This window comes from Meriones unguiculatus, chromosome 18, assembly GCF_030254825.1.
Source record: "Meriones unguiculatus strain TT.TT164.6M chromosome 18, Bangor_MerUng_6.1, whole genome shotgun sequence".
NCBI classification, from domain to species: domain Eukaryota; kingdom Metazoa; phylum Chordata; class Mammalia; order Rodentia; family Muridae; genus Meriones; species Meriones unguiculatus.
In genome coordinates this window covers 6,396,939-6,415,850 of record NC_083365.1, presented here as the reverse complement: position 1 = coordinate 6,415,850, position 18,912 = coordinate 6,396,939, and the positions used below count along the sequence as shown (strand labels likewise).

The 18,912-nt window shown below is 44.7% G+C and overlaps 1 protein-coding gene across 9 annotated transcripts in view; it reads left to right on the top strand.

Moving 5' to 3' along the window:
* The window catches only part of LOC110563159 (1-phosphatidylinositol 4,5-bisphosphate phosphodiesterase beta-4), a 368,349-nt gene that overhangs the window by 336,552 nt on the left and 12,885 nt on the right, over positions 1-18,912 (top strand). For all 9 annotated transcript variants that reach the window (XM_060371836.1, XM_060371832.1, XM_060371834.1 and 6 more), the window contains 6 exons: positions 3,593-3,642; positions 3,811-3,876; positions 9,353-9,468; positions 13,027-13,102; positions 14,755-14,930; positions 16,893-16,994. In XM_060371836.1, coding sequence (XP_060227819.1) covers positions 3,593-3,642; positions 3,811-3,876; positions 9,353-9,468; positions 13,027-13,102; positions 14,755-14,930; positions 16,893-16,994 — 586 coding nt within the window. The remainder of the gene's footprint in view (positions 1-3,592; positions 3,643-3,810; positions 3,877-9,352; positions 9,469-13,026; positions 13,103-14,754; positions 14,931-16,892; positions 16,995-18,912) is intronic.

The window sequence follows — 18,912 nt, the reverse complement described above, 5'->3', positions numbered from 1 at the left end:
TTGTCCTGGCCCCTGCAGCTGTTTGCTCATCTCAGGAAAGAGCATGGTGTGAGGTACTGACCCAAGCTAAGACATTTCCTTTCCAGTCCCAGTCAGTGTTGGCACTGCGACTCCCACACAGACAGGCAATGGAAAATGCAAGAGTTAACGTAATTTTCTAACCCACCAGCCATAGGGACTGTAGTAATTATAGTATCAAGTAGCTCCTAAGACGGTGCAGCAAAACCAGCTTCCAAAGGCTCAACGTGCTCATAGCTCTACGTGGGCCTGTACTTGTGTTTATTGCTGCTTTACCTTGTTCCTCAACAAGATTACATTTGAAGCAACCAGGCAGCTGTTGGTTTAACTCTAATGGTTTTCCCCAGTTCATCAAAAGGTAGGATTTACATGCTGTTTCTTCAGGAGACTTAGAAGCCTACTAGAAGCCACCACCATACCAGGTTCTACCATAATAATAATACGCCTGCGCACCTTTGGGGATGCACATGAGCAGGGAGGGTAAGGTCAGGCTCCATTGCAATAGTCAGCCCCGGTGTGTGCAATGAGGACTGACAGAACAGAAAAGGAGAGAGCCCTCCAGAGAGGACTCGGATAAGATCCTCATTGAGCTGGATGTTAAACACTGGTCTGGCTCAACAAGAAGGAGATTGGTAGGAAAACTAAGAGAAGGCAGATACCTGAAGGAAATGGGTAGTAGAAAGTAGAAGCAGCTCACTTGCCTTGTCTGAAGAGAAGACCACTCTGAGAAGGCAGTGAAGGACTATACTCACAGTGTCGTCATTAAGTTTCATCACAAGGAGAGATGCTGCAACCATCAGTAACCCTGGTACCCGGGACTGTATTAAAATGCTCATCGTATTGTGATTAAAGGGTCAACCAGAGGAAGAGTTAATACAGACAGACATATCCTTCATCATTACCGTGTACCAGGAACCATGCTGGGAAAGATCTGGCAGTCTCCTTTCTTAGGAAATACATTGCTAATAAGTGACGGAGTGGAGAGGGCAGTCTGGGGTAAGCTGGAGGTAATCATGAGAAAAGAACCAGGGCAGAAGGATTTTGTAGTTTGGAAATGGAGCTTAGAAAGAAAAGACATAATTCAGGAGACTAGAGGGCCACACTTTACAAGTGGATAGATGGCAGGAGCAGTAGAGGAGTTGAGGGAGGGGCAGCCTTGCTAAGGAAATGACTGTGGCTCCCGACAGCACTGAGTTTAAACTGGTGCTGATATGAACATGACAGCTAGTAGATCTGTTTAGGTGAGGAGGGGGGACAGAGAAGTGAGGAGATAAGAGCCCTTGGACAGAAAGAATGGCAGAGAAAAATGAAAATTAAGAACAGGGCTCTTACAATTTTATAAGAATTAGTTCTGAGAAAGAATCGTAGATTTAGAGAAGTCATGGCTATAGCACATCCGTACAAGCAGGGATGACTGGCTGCGGAAGCCAGAAGCCTAGCTAGCAAACATGATGACATAAAGCATTAAATACGTGTCCTGAAATCATGTGTAGCAAGCACTGAAGAGAGACAGATAGAGAAGGTGAGGGTGCAGAGGGATGCGACCCTCAGAAAGGTCAGCTGTGGAACAGAGGAAGTAAGAGTTCAAACTGCATCCCTTTGCTGTGCAGCCATACAGCAGTGACCAAAACCATGCTGCCTTGTTTTCTTTGATGTTTTAAGAATAAGGGGTTAAGTATTCTCTGGACCTAGCTAGTTTCTAGGTTAGGGTTTGAGAAAGCAAGTTGATCTATGGAGCTATATTGATAGTATCAAAAGCTTTATGTAAGAAGAGGGAGTGAAGGCAGGATTGGGAGAGGACTAGGGAGGGAGCTACAGCTGGGATACAAAGTGAATAAATTGTAATAAAAAAAAACTTTAAAAAGCTTTATGTAGTAAATCTACAATTAGCCAGAACCTTCGGAGCATAAGATGTGAAGCCTGGCCCCCTTTCCTATGAGGCCAGCCGGCAGGCATGCACTCTCTGTCATGCTAGCCTGTTCAGCATGGTAGCTGCATGCAGCAATGCAAAGCTTGAACGTTCAGTTCTTCACACAGGTCTCATACCTCACACATAAGCCACCTCTCTTGCTGTCAGATGTTCTGCTGCACACACTGTCTCAACATGTGTAATGGAAGCGAGTCTTGTTCTGTAATTGTGAGGCTTCCCTAACTACTTAGGGGAATTTTTACACACCATTTGTATATTTCTCCAACAGTACAAAGATGTGATTGAGGAAGGTACGTCGTCTTCAGGCTCCTGCTTATCAAGATTTGGTTAAGATCAAAACAAGAAAAGAAAGTCTTGTTGGCGGGGACTAAGTCCCTAGGATTTGCTGGGTGTCTAAGGACCTAACAGTCTTCAGAACCCTGTGTGTTCTTTCTGGAGAGTTGGCAGCCGAGAATAGGAAGGCTTTGGCATTGTAGCATTCCCTGCTGTTTACACTGCCAAAGCTCACTGTGCACTTTGAGGCCACGACAGGGTTTGTGACTCCATACTCAAAATATCAGAAAATAGCCCTGTGTGCCTTTCCCATCCTACCCCAAAATATCATGGGTCCCACCACTGATTCTCCCAGTCAAGATTTTTCTTCTACAGTCACCGGACATGCAGATCTTAAAATGAACCAAACCTGAAAGCAAGAGCGTGGGACCCCACACCTATCTTTCTTACCTACGTCACACCTGCCTGAGGGATTCCAAGAGAAATCAACTGTCATTGAGTCCACATTCATTTTATTTGCCTGTGATGAAAATCTGCAGTCGATCAGAGCCCGTTAGTTATTCCTCTGCAATTGTGTTTGCCTTGACTACCATGAGTCCAGCTAAGAGCTAGCAAGCGGGCTGAGTGTATTACTCAAAGTCCTCGTGGCGGAACCCTTTAAAGAGGGAGCCTAATTTCATTATTTCCTCTATGTTTAAGACATCGCCACACTCAATAGCATATTGCTTAAAGACTAAAGCTACATTTGTCAAGAAGGAGCTTTCAAATGTTTTGCTTTTTGATGATGGATGACTAAGTTAGGGCTAGAGATGGAAGTTGGCTGGCTGATAACTGTGTTAACAACAGAGATGAAAGCAGCTGCAGCAGGTACTGTTGTGCCTGACCTCGTTGTGGGGTCGCTTAGTGCTAAGGCTGGCTGATTGGGAATTATAATTATTTCTCCACAATTGCCCTGAGTCCTTGGGAATTCCGCACTGAAATGTCTGGAAGGTGTTAGGAACCTCCTGTGTAGCTGACATGTGTGAAAGGTTTCTTCTCGCAGATAAAGCAATTCCGAAGCCATTTCCAGGAAGGCGCTCTGGAGGACCTGCCTGGGCCGCCTTTTCCCTGTGTCCTGTCCAAGGACTGTCTTAGGGCCTTCTTTTTTCTCTTACATGTGCCTGAGTCATATGATGGTCAGGAAACAAGGACCCAAAACTGTACAATGGCCTAATTGAGTGGTTCACTATTAGCGGGTAAATGTTTCTGCCTGTGGCAGGCTCGCGAGCTGCTCTGGAAGCTTCGGTACAGCTTTAGAACGGCAGTTTATATTGTCTGTTACCCACTCTAATTTTCAATATATATATTGACATTTTTGTGCCTTTTTTTAAGGTATTGAACTTATCCCTCAAGTGAGGATAGAAGATTTAAAGCAAATGAAGGTAAAATATCTTGACTGCTTTTTGGATGTTCCTATAGTATGCACAGTGATAAAAAAAAAAAGTTTGTTTGTCACAAGGTATAATCATTATAACTACTTCTGGAGAAAGGATAGAAGGGAAGAAGGGGAGAGAGAGAGCTCATTCCGGATCCTCTTTTTTCCCCTGCAGGCATACTTGAAGCATTTAAAGAAGCAACAGAAGGAGTTAAGCTCTTTAAAGAAGAAGCATGCAAAGGTGCTGTGATTTTACATACGCGGGTGCACGCTTCTTTGGCTCTTTTGTATTTACTGTAGCTCGCTGATGAGTACTGACACTTCTGTTCTGTGTCGTGTGCAGTGGACCATTTATGGCCCATAATACTAGAGATGAACTCTGGCCAGCTGAACAGCAAGCATGGCTCCATCCTACCTCACTAGTAACCTCTGGTGCCTTTTTCCCTGGTCACAGTCCAGTACTTTGTAAAGCAGTGTATGTGGGAGAGGCTAGCAGGAGCTAGAATTCCCCAGTGAGTTGAACAGGTTCTCATTTCTCAGTCAATACACTTCTTTCTGGTCTGTCTTGCAGAGGTGAGATGGGGTCATGTGGAACTGATGGTGAGGTGGGTGCAGAGCTGAGGTGAGATGGGCAGAGCTGAGGAGAGGAGATGGCCAGAGCTGACGTGGGGTGGGAGATGCAGAACTTCTTTTCCCCCTTGAGAAGCCTTACAACTGCCTCTGCTGTCAGGACCCTGTGTGTCCTCTTCATGAAGGACATAGAGAGACGAGAAGCTCCTTTTTTTTGTCTGAAAAGACTTTGAAACTCTTTCGTGTAAACATCGCATATTTACGTCTTCCTGCTCTGGCCAGGCCTCATTTAGGCCGGTGCTTGCTGCTGGGAATGAGGGATAAACTTACTAACGTGCAGGTGGCATGGCTGAAAAGCTGGTCATTTCTCTAAGTTTGTTCTCAGAGAGGCCAGACCTTATCGTGGCCCATGAATGTTTCCTGTGCTGTTGAATTCATAGTTATGCTTGTTTAGTGACAAATCACTTCAAGGACTATCACCAACTTTCATAAATCCCAGTGTCTTAGTTATTTTTCTATTGCATGACTAAGGCAACTTATAAAGGAAAGCATTTAATTGGGGTCTCACAGTTTCAGAGGGTACATCCATGACCATCATGGTGGAGAGCATGATGACAGGCAGGCATGGTACCGGAGAAAGCTGAGAGCTTACATGTTGGGACCACAACCTCCAGGGAGAGAGAGACTCAGACCCTCACTGGGAACGGCATTGGAACCCTCACAGCCCTCCCCCCCCCAGTATGTACCTCCAACAAGACCGTACCACGCGGTCCTTCCCAAACCCTCACAGCCCTCCCCAGTACATACCTTCAATGAGACCATACCACTGGTCCTTCCCAGACAGTTCCACCAAGCATTCAAATATATATGAACTTATGGGGGCGTTTCTCATTCAAGCCAGCGTGCCCCATTTGTGATATTCAATTCATAGCCCAAAGAAGAGAACAAAGATATGTGGGAGGGGGTATAAAGACAGAGATGTTTAAAGTGGATTTTATTTTCGTTGCTGATTTGTAATAGTTTGGACTGTGGAAAGGCCATAGGGAGGGAAAAGGAAATAAAATTACTTCAATCATTAGGAATAAAGTTGGTGCCCATGTACTGCAGTATAATAAAACAGGTTTTCTCTGTCATTCAGTGGCCTCTTGGTGGCCATTGTGCTGGTCATAAACATGAATTTCCTTAGCTCATTCAATAGCCCTTCAACTTACAACTGTGGCTAAAAATAGCAGCAGAGCGAGCAGCAGCTAGAGGTCAGTGCTTATTTGCATGATCTTATCCTAGATGGTAAACTCTCTCAAGTAGCTTTTTCACACTCAAGGAAATCAAAATCAGTTAAATCAAGTCCTTTAGCCCCAGAGTTGGGGAGCAGCAGGGCTGGTAACTGAACCCAAGCCATCTAAGGCCAGGCCTAACATTCTTACTGTATTAATCATGTGGATATTAGATGCTTCAGTAAGTAAATAAGGTCCCCTCTCTTGGGCCAAACACAGTGATGACACATGAGATGTTAGGATTTTCTTAGTTCTGTGGAACTTGGCCTACTCAGTAAGTACAGGTGCATTGGTTTCTTGGTTTGCAGGCCTATGTTGCTTGGTAGGGAAACAGGAAAATATACAAATTGTCTCTCTGTGAAATTAAGGGTATTAGGTGGCCTTTTTTCCACCTGAGGATTCCCTGACCTTCAGTCTGTCTACTTTCCTCTCAGGTTAAATGGAACATCCATACCAGTTACTGACCCTGGACCCCATAATGGCTGGATAAGTCTAAGTTACCTTCTTTGCAGAAAGTAACTCCATGGTTCTGAAAGCCCCTACGTTATAATAAGATGTAAATGGATATTTTAAAGCTCCCTAAATCCTGCTGTCTGACTTTATGAGGATTTCCATTATAACTGGATAATGTGCATTTTGTGGAGGAAATATATTCCAGAATTCTCTGGAATAAGTAAGGGAGTTAAAGCACAACAGGAAAACATGGTCCCCGTCTTGCCCACTTCTCAGGGAGCTGCATTTGCCTGCTTCTTTTCCATGCTCTCTTACATTTCAGAAGCTGAGGTCTTACTGTGCGTTAAACGCTTATGAATGGACCCCTTCGCTCACATTAAATATGCTTTGTTGCTTAGCCTGCATTATACGTGGGAAGGCTGAGTTTGGGAGTCTTACATAGAGCTAGTATGATGCATGAGACTAACATGTACTCTTGCCACTTTGCATTGTACAAACCTAAATAGTGCTCTCCACAGTCTGGACAGGAATAACTGAAATCTAGAGATTGTTCTTTGCTGGAGAGATGAAACTGTCAGGTCCTGGCTACACACCCCTTACTACTCCTTGCACTCTCTGCTTTCTAAGACCACTTCCCGCTATTTGCATTGTCCAAGTTCTTTGCACATAATTACTTTCTACATTGGCAGTGGTCAGCCCACCCACCACCCTTTTCTCTCCTTCCTGTTCCTTCCCACTTCCCCTCCCATTCAGATTCACTCCCTTTCTGTCTCTCATTAGGAAACAAACAGGCTGCTAAAGGATAATAATAAAATATAATAGTTAAAACAAAAACCAACACCTTAGAATAGGACATAACAAAGCAGAAGGAAAAGAGCCCAAGAAAAGGCATAAGAAATAGATATAGGTGCAGAGATTCCCTTGTCACACACTCAGAAATACCATAAAAACACTAACCTGAAAGCTGTAATGTATCCCTGAAGGACAGGTACTTTGAACGCTGCCTCAGTCTCTGTGAGTCAAATGTGTGTCAATGCTGTTGATTCAGATGGCCTTGTATCCTCGGCGTTCCTCATCCCCTCTGGCTCTTGTACTCTTTCCACCTCCTATTCTGGATGGCTCCTTAAGCCCTGAGGGGAGGGATTTGATGGAGCCATCCTGTTTAGGGCTGAGTATCCCAAGATCTCTAACTCTTTGCGTATGGTCTACCTGTAAGGTGTCCATTCCTGTTCCCATATGCTTCAGGAGGAAGCTTCTCTGACGATGGGTGACCAAGACATTGATCTATGAGTATAGCAGAAGGTCATTAGGAGTCCTTTTATTGCTATGTTCTTTTAGCAGAACAGTGGTGCTTGTTTTTACCCTAGGTACCTGATCTATCTGGTCTCAGGTCCTTAGTCACTCAAGCAGTGTGGGGTGCGGTTTCCATCTTGTGGAGTGGTCTTAAGGCAAATCAGATGTTGGTTGGTGACTCCCACAAGCTTTAGTCACCACTGCACTAGCCTAGCTTGTGAGCAAAGAGTTTGCAACTGTTTGCATTTCTCTTTTGGTAGTGTGAAGAGTACCTTCCTTTACCAACGCTGCTAGCACTGAGGGTGAAGGCCCTTTGTAGCACAATGAAATATTACTCAACGGTTAAAACAAGAAAGTCATCAAACTCACAGATAAATAGATGGAGATAGAAAGAAATCATCCTGAGTGAGATAACTGGGACACAAAAGGCTAAATATGTTTTTATCCACTTATATGTGGATGTTAGTTGTAAAGTCTACAATCTACAGTCACAGAAGTTAGGTACACAGTAAGGGCCTATTGTGAAGGTGGAGGAAGACAGATCTCTGTAGGAAAGGTAAATAGACTAGATAATTATGAATGGGTGGAGGGGAGGCTAGAAGGGAGGGTCAGGAAAAGGAGGAGAGGGAGGACAGAGAGAATAGGGGAGAGACGGCTAAAATCAAGGGCCATTTGAGGAATCGTATGGAAACTTAATGTAGTAGCTTCCTAAAATATACAAGGCAATATATGAAGGAAATCTCTAAATAACGGGTGAGGCAGAGCCCCAACTGGACATGTGTTGCCACCAGTTGAAGTTTCCAGGACCAGGAACGGGTTACACTTGACTCTGAGTCATTGTCAAAAGGGGTCCCATGGAAACCCCGAAGCAACCAAGGCTATTGTCAAAACTACAGTTTACTCTCTGAAAACTGACAGCAAGGCCCTGTTGCTGAAGATAACACCTGCGCAACTCAGTGAACATGGCAATGCGTTTTAAATGCTCATCTCTCCAGAGTTCGTTTCTAAACATGAAAGTTAGCTGCAAGATGAAACGGCGAATGACAGTGTGAACATGACAGTTGCCTTTTGAAAAGAAAGCCCTGGAAATGTGTCTGTGATATAGGGTAGGATAGTGAGACAATGAGAAAGGAGTAAAGAGTTCGTGCCTATTTATGGTCAGCTGCTTTTGACTCTTGGAATGCAGCTGATTATTAGGATTCTAAGTGTTTCTCAACTTCTAGAACCACTTTTTCAATTTGAAGTAGAAAGTAGAGTGGAGGTTCTTAGGAGCCCATTAGAGCAGACACACAAACAGTAAAGAAAATGGTAATCCCACCTAACAGGGAGTCTCGAGGTCTAAACCTAGGGTCACTTTCATTAGAAGACAAGTGTGCTTTAAGTTGGTTTTATCTAGATTTGATCACAGTCAGAAAAGTGGGAGCATTTATACTTGTCCAGGGTCAAGAGAGACTCAGTGTATGAGGCCCTCCTGTGTTCTCCAGAGGAAAACCATGAGACCTTACCTTTATGGGACCTCCCTGTTTTCCCTTCCTCCAGCTCAGTCACTTCTTAAAACAACTTGTAGCTTAGGCCTGTGGCACCAACATAGATGAGTCAAGGAAAGTAGCTCTGAAACTTGCACAAGTCTAGCATTTTGATAAAGCTGCTACTGAAATGCTGTTCTTGGCTCTGCACTCAGTGTAACTGGTAATGTGTAGGCCACTTCTGAACTCGGCAGTGGTAGTTCATGATGAGGCATCAAGTTCAAATGTTACCTGTGTTAGGAGGATCGAAGGGTGATGGCACAGTGGTTATCATATTTCACTTCTCCATATTCCCCCAGTTCAGTAGAGCGCAGATGGCTGCTCAGCTTTTCAGCACTGGATGTGGGGTGCTGCTTAAAAGCAGAGCTTCCTTTTAAAGTGGTGTGTTCATCAGGCTGAGGCTGGGCACTCCCTTTCTAGGGATACTCTTGAATGTGGAGGGGGGGCGGGGCAGCTAGAAATTTGTCCAGTTCTAAGACTGTATTACTTACTGGCTTTCCAAACACTCAGGGAAAGCTGATGGAAAAAGGCTAGCCTGGCAGGGCAATCTTTTCAGCTTCAACTAAAGTCTGGCTTGTAACTGCAAATTCTTCCTGCTCAGGAGCACAGCACCATGCAGAAGTTACACTGCACACAAGTTGACAAAATTGTGGCCCAGTACGACAAAGAGAAGTCAACACATGAGAAAATCCTAGAGAAGGCGATGAAGAAGAAGGGGTAAGACCAATGGTTGATGCGTGAAGCTTTCTCCCTGTAGAGTGGCCTTGCACAGCCTGTGGAGGCCACAGAGGAACCTAATAGTCCTAGAAATGAAGAGGTCCGTTCATTTAAACCTGTGTCGTCAACTAACCTGTGGGTTAGATTGGTCTCAATGGAGTTCCCAAAACCTTTAGCTCATGGTAAATTGTTCTAATTTTTTCAAAAGAAGATTTAGCCATAGTTTTAAGATTAATTCTTTCACTTGAGAGTTAGTTGTAATTTTTGTTTTATAAATAATTTTTAAGATAGTTTATTTAATTTTATCTTGAATGCATTGGTGTGAGGGTGTCAGATCCATTGAACTGGAGTTGCAGACAGCTATGAGCTGTACATGTGGGTGATAAGAATTGAATCTGAGCAGACAGGGCTCTTAGCCATTGAGCCATCTTTCCAGCCCATAAATAATTTTTAAAGTTGCAAAAATATAGCAGTCCCCTTATTTTCAGTTTCACTCTCTAGTACTTCAGTTAATTGTAACCCACCATAGTCTAAAAATAGTTTCTGTTACAGAATATCACGTGTTAATTGTTCTGTGTCACTGTTATCTATCATTACTATTACCATTACACTTCACTGTGCCTAATTACAGAGGAAGCCGCGAAAATACACTACAGCTCCATATATCTGTGGTTTTGGCAGCCACTGGGGGTGTCTTAGAACGTGCTTGTACTACTTGCCTTTTAATAACATTAAAAATCACATCTTAGCACAGGATAATAATCAGGCAAAAAAAAAAAGGTTGACCCTGTCTCTCCCTGTCTTTATTGAGCCTTTCATTTTACAACTGCTCGGTTATTTTGTGTAATGTCTCTAGTCTGACTTCAAAATTTCCTCCTAAGTAGGAGTAGAGGGAGATTATGCATCTCTGAGGGGCATACCCAAAAGTGCGGCTCTCCTGTCGGTACATGGCGCCACCGTAGGGGCTGATGCGTCATAAGCGCACTGCTGACGGGACCACGTGGTTACGGATGCTCCTAGCAAACGCCCCTCTGCATGTCTGTTCAACGCTTCCAAACCCTTTAAAACAAATAGCAATGTCACACTACACACACAGATATATCCTCTTCTTTTCAGACATCATTTCATGCCCAGTTTTAGCCTCCTTCAGTAGATTTTATGATTTTTTAAAAATGTTTTGAGGCCTTGCTGAGGTTTTCTAGCCTTCCATAGTGTGAGAGGAAAGGAAGAAATGAGTATTCTTCTACTTTTTTCTTCTTTATTTTTTTTTAATGTCCAGTCAAGATATTACCTAGAAAATTAAGGATCTGACCTCAGAATGGATTGGTTTTGTTACAGTTTCTGGTCCCCAAAATTTTAATTCCATGACGTGGAGCCAATGTGCTCTGCTTGAGGCATCAGTGGAGGACGGTTAAGTGAGCACAGCCATGCTGGTGCTCAGCTTTGAAAGCACCTTCATTTTTATTGCAGTTGTATTTCCCAGAAAAACTTAAACAAGTCCGTATATGTGGAAGCAATCTGCCTTGTGTTTCCCCCACTGTTTCTCTGTGTTTCATTGAGCATGGCTTGTTGCTTTGAACACATTTGGATATAAAATATATTTGAGTCAGGACAAGTACAGCAGCACATCTCATGTGCCCGTGGAGATGAGGGAGTGTAAAGATGTCTGTGTTGTGTATTTTTACGTCACTGGCCACCCTACCTGACACAAACACAGGAGGAGTGTTTCTCGCTCCTGGATCCATCCTGTTGTGGCAGAGCAGGCAGGCAGGGGCGCTGGTCTTTCTCATCAGCAGAAGCATGTGGGGAAAGATGTTCACATCACTGAGGAGCAGGAAGCAGAGGGCAGGACAGAATCCATCAGCAGCTATAACTATCAAAACCACCCCACCCCAACCTGCTTCCTCCAGCAAGGCGCTGGGCTCCGCCAGCCTCCCAGAACATAGCCACCTGGAAGCAAGGGCTCAGAACACGAGCTTCTAAAGACACATCACACTCCAACCATGGGCCTGCCTTATATACTTCTGACCATACAAGCAGAATTGTCTTTTTTAAAGTTATTTTCTCATTTTCAATGAAATTTTAAAACAAAATGTTAAAAGGGAGGTATAGACCCTACTAGCATGTTTATAAGGGGCAAATTTTTCAGAATAAACATCTGATGAGACCTGATAGACTAGGGCCAGATGGAAGGGGAGGAGGACCTCCCCTATCATTGGACTGGTGGAGGGGCATAGGAGAAGAAGAGCGAGGGTGGGATTGGAAGGGGGAGGGGACTACAGCTGGGACACAAAGGTCATAAACTATAATTAATAAAAATTTTAAAAATTAAAAATTCACCAATAAAAAAGAATAAACTTATTTTTATTTACATGTCAACTTTCAACAAATAGTCTGTTTTATCTTCCTTGCTATATTGAAATTTTATTCTTTTTATTTCTGAAAATTATTTTTTGTTATTTTTGAAAATTATTTTTTGTTATTTTTGAGAATTTGATACGCGTATCCAGTGAAATATCCACTCTGTATCTTCTCCCTTTGGGTCTCCCCCACTTCTCTTGGCAATCTTCCTTCCAACTTCATGTCTGCTTTTCATAAACCACTAAGTCCATAACACATGCAGGTGCTCTTGGACTGGCGCTGGTCTGAGTTAGGATTTTCCCACGTCATGGCACTGCAGGAGTTACCCACATCCAGGGAATCTTACACCAGCTGCTTAAGGATGCTGACTGAAACCCATCATTGCATTTACTGTGAGAGTTGGTCTGGAATAAGCCAGAGGAACATGTTCGCTTGCTGAGTAACTGAAGAAGAAACACACTGGCCCCAGTGTTTGAGGAGCAATGGCTGTGATGAGAAAGGCCGTCTGCAGGGCAGAGATTGCTTTCCGAGGATGCAGCCTTGTGAGCTGGAGTGTGGTGAGCCGTTACATCCCTGCTGAAGGCAGAAGCCCGGTCCTGTCCTGTCTTCAGCAATGGTGTGGAAAAGAAAATGTCAGCTCTGACATAAGCAGTAATGGCTGCTGGGCAATTGCCTGGTATAAATTTCCTACTCACAAGAGAACAAGAAGGCCCTCCCCACATCCCTGTCCCCTGCCATGTAGTGTCAATAAATGCTCTTTTCTTTCCCACTGGCATGTTTAAAAGACAAAAATCTGGTTTTATGACCAAAATGAAAGAATTAGAAATTTATTTCAAGGCTGTTTTCATTCCTGATGATATTTTATGAAATAAATTTAAACAAACAAACAAAAAAAAAAAAACAGCTTGAAGAAAAACAGGAACCAAAATGAAAACTCTGACAACAGATCCTACACAAGGAAGTAATTTCTAGGTCTGAAGTGTCTCTTTGTGTTGTGGTTGAATTGAGAAATCATGGTACAGATAATATTTTCCAAGGTATAAATCCATTACCGGAAAACCAGACACCGCCCAGTGAGCTATGGCATCTCGTATTTGATGAATATATTGTCTTCATCAGAAAGTGTTGTTTATAGAGGTCCAGGGGAATTGAAAGATATCTAATTTCTGGCATGCATTTTCACTTCTACATTTTCAGGGGAAGTAATTGTCTTGAAATAAAAAAAGAAACAGAAATTAAAATTCAGACCCTGACATCAGATCACAAATCTAAGGTAAGAAAGAAAACATTCTTTTTACACAGGCACTTACAGAAGATACTTTATAGTTTATTTTAGAAGGAGCGACTCAGGATGGATCTGGTCTCAGAAGAGGTGGGAGCAGGTGGACCGGGAAGACAGGGAGGTCTCTGTTTGCCTCGGACCTACTATCTTTGGGAAGAGCCACTTCCTGGAGCACCTTTTTGTCTTGATATTTACGTTGTTTGATGCTCCTGATGTACCAAGTGAAGTGGTGAACAGGGGGCTGGCAGGAAAGGCTGAAACAAAATCTAGAACATACTTCCCTAAGATCTAGCATTATACATGACACAGGAGCAGCCAGCCCTGTGGGCTGCGTGTTTGCTTACATTTGACTGCATCTTTGCTAGGACTTTTAGGGTGAGAAAAATTAAGTTAATATCCTAAGAGTTGAGCTGAATTACTGGCGATTTCCCCAAGTCAGAAAGGTTGAGAGCCTTTCAAGACCTAAATGCTAAGACTTGGGAAGAACACGAACATTTTTTCAATAATAATAAATTTTAAATTAAAAAATTGCTAAAACTCTCAACTGCAACACAAGCTCAAATGAGCATCTTCAGCGTGGCTGTGTGTGTATCACCAGGCCCGTTGCTCTAACACGTGGATGGACCAGTCATTCTGTTCTAAATGGAGTTCTCCATTGTGTTGTATGTTTTGTGTAGCAGAAACTGTGCAGCTGTTCTCCATTCTCTGTCTCTTTTTAGCTGAGATATGAGAATTAGCGCTTTATGCCTTGAGTTTTATATACTTTTCTCCTATAGCATGGAAACCTTGGCAATGGTATCAGTTTGCTTCAGCTGTGTGTTAAGCTGCCAGAATTCAGTGCCTTTAAAACAACTATTATTTATTAGCTCATAATTCTTTGGGCCACAAATTTGGACTATATTCAAAAGGGTGATGGCTCTGACTTTGTGGGGCTCATTTAAACAGCTAAAATTAGCCGAGGTTGCTGTCTTCTCTTGTATATCTGCAAGATGCTTGGGTTTTGGGTTTTGTTGTTTTTTGTTTTTGTTTTTGTTTTTCCATGACCTTCACCTCCAGCGAGGTGGTCCTGGCGCCTTTACAGGGCACCCGTCATAGTAAAGGGGAAATGTTTTGTAGACCTCTGCTTTAGGCACATTTGCTGTTGTCTCACTGACTAGAATAAAGTTATAGAGTCAGGCAGATTTCAGGAGCTTCAGGAACAACCTCTCAATACTGAGAGGGAACCGAAAAGCCGTAATACAAAGTGTGTTCACGAGAAGGGGAGGGCTTTCTACTGTAGTGTCTACTTAGTGATGGAGTAAGCTGTAATCTAGGAAGCAGAGAGCGTCCAGCTGCGTTCAGACCTCTGGCCTAATAGAAGTGGATCTGGAACAACAGGGGATGAGGAGGAGAAATGTGCCGAAACTGACCAAGATCGAGACACACGTGAGTATGAGATAGGCAGTGAGACAACAGGCAGCGGAACAGGCAGCGTGAGATGCTTCGCAGCCAGAGTGACTGGTGTGTTTATTTTTGTGGGCTCTGCTGTCCATTGAGCACAAAACAAACTGCGATCTGGATCTGGCCTGCATGAATAGTGCTGTGCTTCGCTGCACGCTGCGCCCAGGAGTTCCAGATGACCCCATCGCACCCTCCCCAAACAGGTCAAAGAGATCGTGGCGCAGCACACAAAGGAGTGGTCAGAGATGATCAACACTCACAGCGCCGAGGAGCAAGAGATCCGGGATCTGCACCTGAACCAGCAGTGTGAGCTGCTGAGGAAGCTGCTCATCAGTGCTCATGAGCAGCAGACCCAGCAGCTGAAACTCTCCCATGACAGGTGGGAGGGGCAGACACCCCACTTGAGCTCTCGTTTCTCGCAATGACTGGTGCGTGTGTGCGCGCACGTGCATGCGTGTGTGTGTGTGTGTGTGTGCGCGTGCGTGTGCGTGCGTGCATGCGTATGTGTGCATCCCACCCCTCTTTCCGGATGTTGTTAAGCCTGCACTTTAGGAAGACAGACTTGATCGAAGAGCAGCAAGGACCCACCACTTTCGTCTGCCTGTCCCCACCTCAGCAAAGCGCTGAGGCTGAGGCTGAGGCTGAGGCTGAGTTGGACTTTTCCCTAGGCAGAAAGGTTTCTGCTGATTGCGTCTTTTCATGCCAGCTTGCTTGCAGCTCGCTTGCACCCCATTAGTGCCACAGTAAGGCATGCTGAGCTACACAGAACAACCCAAACAGACACCTCGTCCAGTGCAGCAAAGCGGTCACGTTTAAAACGCAACTGTAAAAACGGTATGTTTTCATTCAAAAATCCTCAGCCTTACCTCGAGAAAAGAGCATCCGGCTATGAGAAAATCCAGTGGTTTGCAATAGATCCCAGCCCTGTGAGGCGGCCTAGTGGCGTCTGACATGATCTTGCTCCGTCAGGAAATGCCCGCATGCTGTGGAGCTCCGGGTCTTGTCTGCTTTCCCGGGGTCAGAGGCCATTGTCCCGTCTTCCTCAGGAGCGCTTTGAGCGGTGCATGCTTGAGGCGTCCTCTCCTGCCTTTGAGCGCTGCTGCACACTCAGCTTGGAGGTGCCTCCCAGCCCCAAATGCTTTAGATTGGGAGGCACTTTCAGTCCTCACTTTTGTAACCACGTAAAGAAAAAATTATTCGCCTCAAAGTTAGACGTTTTCTGAAAGAAATTTTAAAAAGTGATGTTTTTCATTGCTTAGAAAGTCATTCTTAAGAAGCACAAACCCAGCTGCTAATTTGTCTTTAAAAATACATCTACGCAAAGAGCATACTATCTCTCCCTCAAGCACGCAGGGCTTTTCTCCCGTGAGATTGTTTCTTTTGGTTGGGGTTTTGTTTTGATTTTTCATTGTAATTGTTCTTGCTTATTGATTGCTTGGTAGCGTCATTTGGTCATTTGTAAATGTTCTTGAGGGAATTTCGGAAAGGAAGGCAGCATAGGTGGGTGGAGGGGTCACTTTACTAACAAGTTATAGAAAACTCCTACGAGCACCTGCCTTGGTCCAGCCTTCCTCTCACTGTCCTGCTGACCAGCTGTAAGTAAGGATGTGTGGAAGCAAGGCGGCTGACTGAACTCCGTGATAGCATTGCCCGCCCTCTGGAGTTAGAGTAAACCCGTGGACTTCGCTAGCCAGCCTCCTTGCCTGTGCTTTCCGGGGAAAGACCTGAGGAGGTCACTATATTAAAAACTATTTGTAGCCAACGCCATTCTAGGATCCTATGTGCCTTTACTGTACATGAGTGATCCAAAACCGACATGCCCATCGTGCGCACGTGACCGCTTACACTGTTAGTCCTCTGTAAACACAGGTCTGCTATTTCCTGTACTCACTTGAAACTCCGTAGTCCCTTTCATCGCCATAGCTTGTTGTTCAGTAGAAAGGGTGCTTGTGAGGTTAGAGCAGCCTGTCCCTCCCAGCTCACTGGGTCCCAGACAGTGCATGGTAAAGCTCCAGGTTCCTTTTTTGAGCAACTGCAGCATCTGTTCGCCAGCCATGCCACATGTGTCCACTAGGTGGCACTGCTTTCCTCAGCCATCTCCGTTCCCTTAGCTTTCCCTCCATGAGCTCAGTCCTGTTGTTACTTAGTGTATTTGTGCCTTTTATTTTTTCGTGTTATACATCATAACGGCACAGAGAGATATGGCACAAAGAACATGCAAGTCGCTGGTCACTCACAAACCCCAGAACTTTATCTGTATGCTCACTAACCGTCAACTGTGGCCTCACTGGACTCTAAATCTCCACCTCTCCACTCACTGACTGTTTTTTTTAATTCATAGGGAAAGCAAGGAGATGCGAGCCCATCAGGCTAAGATTTCTATGGAAAATAGCAAAGCCATCAGTCAAGATAAATCCATCAAGAATAAGGCAGAAAGGGAGAGGTAAGTGTAAGAATGCTCACCAGGCAAAGTGAGTGTGGGAACGCTCACGAGGGAGAGGTAACTGTGAAAATGCTCACGAGGGAGAGTTGGTGTGTGCAGATGCTCACCTGGAGTGTTGGTTTACTGGGAAATGGTGTAACATTGGACACTGTGGACTCAACCTAGATGTGAGATATACACACTGAAGTGTTTTAAGAGTCTTGTTCGTGCAGCCTTTGTGGAAGTGGATTCGTTCTACAATAGCAGGGTAGCTTCCAGTGATAACCACCACTGGTAAATGTGGCAGTTATTCACGTGACGTATATAAACCCTGACAGTAATCGGTACAGTTGTGTAGCGTTCTCCCTGCACTCTACCGGATCATGCTGCTCAAGGGCAGCATCTTCTGGATAAAGTGATTCTGAACATCATGAAGGCGGCTTTTCACCTTGATTTGCTACCATTGACACCGGGAATTATCTATAAAGCTTCTACATGGCGCTTCTGGTTTGCCCTTGGGTTAGGTAAGATTTCTAGAAGGAGAAACTGAGGCGGGAATCCAGGAGGATGTGACTTAAAGAACAAGGGGTTTTCCTCAAAGAAGACAGGGAAGACAAGACGGGGTGGGACAAGGCCTGAGTGAGGCCATGGTACCAGGAGTTGGGTACAAGCCTTTACCACAGCTGGTAAAGGGAACCTGAGGCGGTATCAGCAGCCATGCTACCCATAGGGGGGACATGCCAGTGAACACAGATAACAGTCACCTCTCATGACTCATATCTGAGAAGTCTTCAGTTCTGTAAACAGAAGACCAGGCCAGAGCTGAAGGAGCCATGAACAGCAAGGCTCCTGCTCATGGAGGGATATGAGTTCTGCCCCTCTCTCTGAAAGCCATGTTCACTGAAAAACTGATTTCTGCTCCCTTGAGGACAATGGTTTCAAGATTTTAGAGAGGAAAATGATTTTAGGATTCTGGGCTCGTGAGTCACCCCATGAAGCAGAGGCTGCCGGCAATTTCGCAGCCTACAATCAAGGGTTCTGTGCCTCAGCCCCGGCCGCCTGACTGTCTGGGAGGCCCAGTAGCCGCTGATATTCTGAGCAAAACTGCCTCAGTTGTATTTATTCTTTCCGGCTCTTAAATGATGCTAGGTAATAGTTAATCAAGATATGACAGAATATAAAGCATCCTATCAGTTAACACATCTTTTATGGTGAAGTTTTATGCCATTTAAACATACTAGGCCCCCAAATGGAAATAGAAACAGAGTAATTGATTTTTATTGTATTTATTTATTGTATTTATTTATTTATTGTTTTGTACTCCAAGAATCTGAGATGTTTGTTTTGTTATGTTTGTTTGTTGTTCACTTTACATCCTGATCACAGGCCTTTCCTCCTCTGCTTCTCCCTCTCCCCTCCCCCCTGCTCCTCAGGTAAGGGGAGTCTCTCCGTACCAATTCAGACCAGCACAGAGAACAGTCACATGAGGACTTAGCACGTCTCCTTTCCCTGTGATCAGAAGGCAGGCAGCAAGCCTTGTCAGCGACAGCCCCCTCGCCCCTGTCTAGGTGACCTATACGTTGGCCAGGCTATACCACATCATCTATGTATGTGCAAGGGGCCTAGGTAGAGTCCAGGACTGGACCTTGGTTGGTGCTTCATGAGGCCCCCTGGGCCCTATTGGTGTATTTAATGCGAGTGTATTGGGGGCACACAGCACCCACAACCACACAGGTGCTCATTTGGAGGTCAGATGACAACTTGCAGGACTCAGTTCTTATTGCACTAGGTTCGCCTCCACCTCCCTCCCAGCAACCCTTTAACCCAAGGCAAGAGAGAGAAGCTGAGTTGGGGGCAGACCCTTTTACCTCTCCTGGCTTCTTAGGGTCGTGGGTTCTTTGGGGCTGTACCAGCAAACACAGCAAGTGGCCTCCTCCAA